This window comes from Mesoplodon densirostris, chromosome 1 (genome assembly GCF_025265405.1).
Source record: "Mesoplodon densirostris isolate mMesDen1 chromosome 1, mMesDen1 primary haplotype, whole genome shotgun sequence".
Taxonomy (NCBI): Eukaryota; Metazoa; Chordata; class Mammalia; order Artiodactyla; family Ziphiidae; genus Mesoplodon; species Mesoplodon densirostris.
In genome coordinates this window covers 69,763,077-69,769,385 of record NC_082661.1, presented here as the reverse complement: position 1 = coordinate 69,769,385, position 6,309 = coordinate 69,763,077, and the positions used below count along the sequence as shown (strand labels likewise).

The following is a 6,309-nucleotide window of genomic DNA, read 5'->3' as shown; positions in this document are numbered from 1 at the left end:
GGAAAATTGAGCCTAATTATCCTAGGTAATTGCTTCAATTCTCCACTTGACTTTGCTAACGCGGATCTGTCCTGTGTGTTCAAAAAGACACCCCCCTCCGTCCCTGAATATCCCGTTGTCACCTTTGAAAAGTTGCTGGCATCAAACTACCATCAAACTGAAAGCAACTGTACACGTGAAGAGATGGCAAGAAGTAAAATTAAAAGACTAAATCAATAAGGAGATAATTTCTTGTAGCTTAAAATTAATTTATTTAACAAATATAGCTATAATATAAATGATAATAAAATTTCAAATATACAGTATATTACAACAATCCCTTCCAAAGGGAATCTTGAGAGCCACCCAAATGTACTGTTAAATAGAAACAGAATTTTTAATTTTTATTTTACAATTTCTTTCTGGTACTGGTAAGAGAGAGGTCCTTTCAACCTACCTTTGTCACGCATCTGTGTATCCCTCCCCCCAAAAGCAAATGTTTTGCTGTTGAAGTTCTCTTAAGTTTTCCAGTGGAAGGACCTGGGATCAGTCTCCCCTGGAAAGTTCTCTTTCTCTCCCACTGTTCTCATTTCCGACATCTTCAGACATGAATTTCTCTGTGCTTTTTCCTGCCTGGTGCAGGAGGCACAGCCTCTAATTCTGGTGCAACCACTAACTCTGCTGGGGACTGTGGATACAATTCTCAGCCTCTCTGGCCTCGGTTCCCCCATCTATAACTCGAGGGGGTAGATCTAGCTTCTAGAAGAGCATTATGGGACCCTTCTAGCCGCTTTGGGGGAGGAGATCAGACTTCAGAGAGTGAACTCAGGGGTCAACCGAGAGGAGAAACCAGAGCAGTGTAGGGGTTAAAGGGAAGGAGCCAGGCGGGGCCGAGCAGGGGAGCGTCTTGGGGGAAGGCTCCTGCTGCTTGCTGGAGAGATCGGCTGGCACCACAGGTAGGCGACCCCGGGCCCTCTATGTCAGGTGGTACATGCTGTAGCCTACGTGGGCTGTGTAGAGTCCCACGGGCGCCACGGGCAGCGCGGCGCGCTGGAAGGGGCTGGAGGCACCGTAGAGCGAGGCGCCCGCGGCGGCCGCTACGGCCGCGGGGCCGCCGAGGGGGAAGGACAGACCGAAGGCTGCGGGGGGCAGCATGGGTTTGGCGGCCATCTTCAGCTTCTCCAGCTCTGCCTCCTGCAGTCTCTTGGCCTTGGCGCGGCGGTTCTGAAACCAGATCTTCACCTGCGTCTCCGTGAGGCTGAGCGAGCTGGAGAACTCGGCGCGCTCGGCGATGGACAGGTACTGCTTCTGGCGGAACTTGCGCTCCAGCGCCAGCAGCTGGGCTGTGGTGAAGGGCGTCCGCGGCTTGCGGTTGGTCTTGTGCTTGCGCAGGGTGCAGGCCGGGGGGCTCAGCCGCCCTAGGGGGCCGAGAGAGAGAAACGCAGGAGGTTAAGACACCCGCGCGGGAGAGTCATCGGCCCATAAATGGGAATAATATTAAATTACAACACCCGCTCTTCATTTGTGTGGAGCACCTCAGCGCCAGGCACCATGAGAAGCGCTTGGAAAATATTTCTCCAATTCCCACCGCAGCCCCTCAGGGTAGACGTTCTTGTCTACCTTTTGCAAATGAGGAAACGAAGATTCCAGGTGACATGTACCCATGTTCAAGGCCCGAAATAACTGGGAAGAGGCGGGACAGCCCTTAAAGCTAGATGGCCGCTTAAGAAGGCCTTTCCCAGCGGGGCCTTCTCCACCTCCACGCCACGCACATTGGGACAGTGGATGTTAAAATGGTGAAACGCGTGGAAATAGGCCCTGCACCCAGCCCGGGATCACGTTTAGTTCTAGGCGTTGGCCGAACATTTACCTGTGCCCACTAAGTGGTCAGCGCTGGGCTAGGCCGTTCTGTGGCCTGGAATCCAGATCTCTGATTTCCACTCTTTCCCTTGGAACAATGCGTTCCTACAGGGTTCTAAGCTCGGTCCCTGCTGACTGGAGGTGGAGCGACCCCGGATGTCACGAATGTCGCACCACGGCCAAGTCTCAAATCTAAAAAGCGCCATGGTTTGAGGAGGCACTTCATCTGACCGGGGCTGCTTCTGATTGTCTCCTGCGCCTCTCCCACCACCAGTGCCTTGGCCTCTGGTCACTTTCAAATGTGTGTGGGGGGGTGGGGGGGGGTGCCTCAGTCCGCAGAGATCAACACTGCTGGTGGCGAGGTGTCTTTTCCTGGGACAGGGTCTGCTGGGCCAGTCAACCCCTGCCACACCCAGCAGCTGCGGCCAGTTAAAACAGGGACCAAAATTATTCCCAGGACAACAGAGATCCCGTCGACTTTGGGTCGGGACCCAGGCCCTAAAAGAATCCTCAAGTCCTGGAAAGGACGCTTTGCCTATGCAGCAGCTGCTCTCGGGGGAGCAATTAATTCAAATCGAGAATGTTTCACCAGGCGGGTTTTGCCTAATTATGCAATGTTTTTTGCACGCTTAAAAAAAAAAAAAAAAAAAAAAGATCCTTTGGGCTCTCAGGCCACCAGGATGTGAGTCAAACGAAATCTCGTGTTAACATCCCCGCTTCTTCCCTGGTCGAGACCATTGAGAGTCCGGGAAGCAGTTGGCCCCTGACTCGCTTTCCGCCGGGCCACCCGAGGGGCGGGCGCCGAGGGTAACGTCACTCCCTTCGGTAGCAACAGCCCAGCGCTGGGCCACCTTCTCCGGCCGTTAGGCCCAGGGAGGGGCTGGCCTTTCAAAGACGTTTAATCCCCAGATAAAAATCATTCCTCAGCATCACGCCATTGAATTCGGGTTGCTATTATGCCGCGCAAAATAATCAGAGGAAACGAGGAAAACTTGGGAATTTCCCGTGCTCCTGAAATATCTCCGAGTGTGTTCGCTGCGCAGAGAAGCCAGGGGGCCGGGAGGCCTTGGAACGACCCCGGAGGCGTCTTTGGCGGCTGGAGTCAGCTTCCATGACCCAGTCCGAGACATTTAGGAGCTCCCTACCGTGTTGGAGGGGGCGCCTCCCACTACTGACTTGGTGCCCCGCCCCCTCCACTGGAACCTGAGCGCCCCCTCCCCCTAAATGATCCATCCACCCAGAGCACCAAGTGTCTACCTGAAACACGAAGGTGGGGGGGGGGGGGGATTTTGCAAGAGATTCGGAAATACTTTGGGCAAAGAAATACTTTGGGGGAGGAGTTGGAGAAGGGGAGGGGGCGCACCAGGCTTCTAGTATGAGAAAGTGAAACTGCGCACTGGAAAGGTGTCCGCACCCCTAGAACCCACCCGTTGCGGGAACGGCGAAGTAACAGGGCTTAGGGTCTGAAAGAGGAGCCAGGCGGGACTCCTGGGGTCGTTTGGGGGGTGGGAGGGGCAGGAGGAGAGGGTGCCCAGACACCCGTGTCCTACAAGTGAACTCCTATCCGCAGCGTCGCCTAGACAAGGCGAGGAGCCCGCGAAAGTGGACCGAGTGCTGGGTCTCAGCCAGGCCTCAACCCTCTTCCTGGGTGGGAGTGGGGTGAGGCATCAACCGCCGGCCTCCCCGCCAACCCATCTGCAGCACGGGCTCCGGGTACCCGGCTGCAGGTACGCAGACGTCCGAGACAAGCAGGCGCCGGCGCGCGGCCTGGCGCCCTCGGGTCCCGCACCCCCGCCGGCCCCCTCCCCCGCCGCCTGGGTTCTGGCTACTCACTGGCCGGGGGCGGGGAGAAGCGGGGGTTCTGCAACCACGGGGTCCTCTCGGGCTTCTCGGGGCTCTCGGCTTTGACGAGCGCATCTTCTGGCAGCTTGAGGAGTCCTCCCACCGAGAAATGGCCGAGCGGCCGCGGCGAGGACGGCGCATCCGGGGCGCCCAACGACCCGGGCCGGGAGCCCAGAGGCTGCGCGGAGCCGCCCGCCGCCTGTGCGCCCTCGGAGGCCGCCAGGACGCTGTCCTTGGCCCCGGGCTTCCTGTGATCGGCCATGAGCGCCTCCACGCTGAAGGGCAGAAGCGAAGGGGACACTTTGGGCTTGGCCCCCTCCTCGTCTGCGCCCATGGCGGCCGCCGTGGCCGCGGTGGTGCTGGGGGTCTGGCCCCCGCCGCCCCCCGCCGGCTTGCCGAAGGCGGAGTCCTCCACTTTGACACCGAGTGGCAAAGAAGTCATGTCAGCATCCGGGGCCATGCAGAGCCGGGCCCCCCCTCCAGCCTCAGCTCCGGCCAGCCGCCGGGCATGAGCTTCGGGCGGGCTGGGAGCGCGGCCGGCCTCTGGGATTGCCCGGGGCCCTGGCCGGGCAGGCCCTCCCGCGCGCGCCTTCCGCCCCTCCCCAGAAGACCAGCTCCGGCGCTCCGGGCCTGCTTATCCGCTGGCGCCGCCGCGCAGGCCGAGTTCCCGGGCGCACCAGCCGGCTCCGGGTCGGGCCGCAGCTCCCCAGAGAACTTGTTAATAAGGCGAGGCCAGTGCGGCGGCGGCCAATCAGAGAGCGAGGGGGCGGTCCCGGCGCGATCCATTGGGCCCCGCTCCGGTGGACTCGCTCGGAGGCGCGCTGGGCCTCGGGGCGCGCAGGGCTGGGTCCGGCCCCGGGAGGGCAGAGGAGGGGAGGGGGCGCTCGAGAAACGTTCCTCTGCGCTAAAGCCCGCCTGTCCCTGTGTGGTTCCTCCTCGGTCTCTATTTTACTGTGTTCCTGGGGGACTTCCCCTTGTTCTCAGTCCTTCTCTTCTGCTCTTCCCTCTCCTCCCCTTCCTTTATCGCCCCTCTTTCCCAATCCCTCCCTTTTTTCTCTACTCCTTTCCTGTTTCTCTCTCCTACCTCTCCCCTTACCTTTCTGTTCAGTCAGTTGCTGTGTCTGTTTCTACCCAGTGGATAGTGGAGGATAGTCCTCCTCGAATATCTGCCCCCCCTCTTCTCTACCACGATAATTTGTGTTGAAGCCATTTCTTATATATTCTTTTTATAGTTTAAAAAATCTGCAGGGTTATTTATTATAGTAGAAAGACATAACATTAATTTTTTCTTTAAGCATTCATTTTCTTCTGTTCCAATCTTCAAAACTTTACCTCTGCGTAAAAGTGGGCCTTTGTCTCCTAAGCGCTGGACTGAAGTTTGCCCAAGAAGCCACGCTCCCGTGGTGCTATGGATGTTAACAATAAGAATACATTATGTTATCTGGAATGGATAATCGAGTTTCATACCCGATGTGTACTTTCCAGCTGTGAACTTTCAGGAGGATTACAGCACCTATACCAACGACCGGCTCGGGGACGAAGCCAATCCTTTTGATATAGAACTTATTGAATATAAAACCAACAGAAACGTCAACAAAACACTGATCTGGCCTTAACGTAACTTCGATCAGCGTGTCCGCAAAAACAATAACAGTCCCTATCTCTGGATCGCTGATCTTGTGTGTGTGTGTGTGTGTGTGTGTGCGTGTGTGTGTTGGGGGTAGGGGGAGGCGCATTTGGGAGAGACGGCCAAGAAAAGAGGACTGATCCTGGGACGGATCCTTGGTGCTGGGCTTGAGAATTTTTATTTTGCCAATTTCGGAGGAAACGTGATTTTATTTTTGCTTTTAAAAAATAGAGGAAAATGAGTTGGGGGTGTGGGGAGACGGAGGATCTACACAAACTCGGGTCGGGGCTCGGCGGTTTTCTGAACCTCTTCTTTATGGCTTCTTATCCCGGGGCCCAGGCCGGCGGCTCCCGGGGAGCTGGCGGCAGTGATTGGCGGCTCACCGGGACCGGCCATTGATGGCTGCGGGGTTCTAATCTCCAGGAAACACAAGGGGTTGCCGTGGCCATTTAGGGGTAATTATCCGAGCGCGGAGGGACAGCGAATTCCCTCGCCTTTTAACTGGGCGCAATAAAAGCTGTAGATTAGGGGCATCCAGATTAAGGAAAATGAATTACTAGAGAGGGAACTTTATTACCCGGACGGCGTCCGGGGTCTGGCAGGAGGGGTCGGGCTGCGGACGCCGGGGCCATTGGCAGCCTCCCATCTGTCCGCAGGCTCCACGACGGAGCCTTGGGCGGGTTCGGGAATACTCTCGTCTGTGAAATTTACGCAGCCTCTCCAGACTTCTTGCGCTCCCGAAACTGCAACACAAGCATTGGGCAGGGTCTGGGGCCTCCAGCTCGCGTCCGGCCCAGCTGGAGGAGCGGCGCACGGACGCGGCCTCTCTAAAGGCACCGTATCTCTGGGGGGCACGGAGAATAGAGAGTCCTTCCTCCAGGCAGGGAAACCTAGGCCCTGGAGGTTTGCCTGAGGGTGCAAAGGATAGAAGGCCAGAGCTGAGCGACCTGACACTCAGCAAGGCTGTAGGCCGAGCACCTTGCTAGCAGCCCAGACCGGAT

General features: G+C 57.2%; 1 protein-coding gene across 1 annotated transcript; it reads right to left on the bottom strand.

The window, feature by feature from the left end:
• Positions 1 to 240: 240 nt before the first annotated feature.
• MSX1 (msh homeobox 1) lies at positions 241 to 4,364 on the bottom strand. Its single transcript, XM_060087087.1, has 2 exons — positions 3,673 to 4,364; positions 241 to 1,397 (listed from the first exon to the last, which is right to left on the bottom strand). Exons 1-2 carry the CDS (start codon positions 4,139 to 4,141, stop codon positions 955 to 957), a joined length of 912 nt encoding a protein of 303 aa, XP_059943070.1. The 5' UTR covers positions 4,142 to 4,364; the 3' UTR covers positions 241 to 954.
• Between the last annotated feature and the right edge of the window lie 1,945 nt (positions 4,365 to 6,309).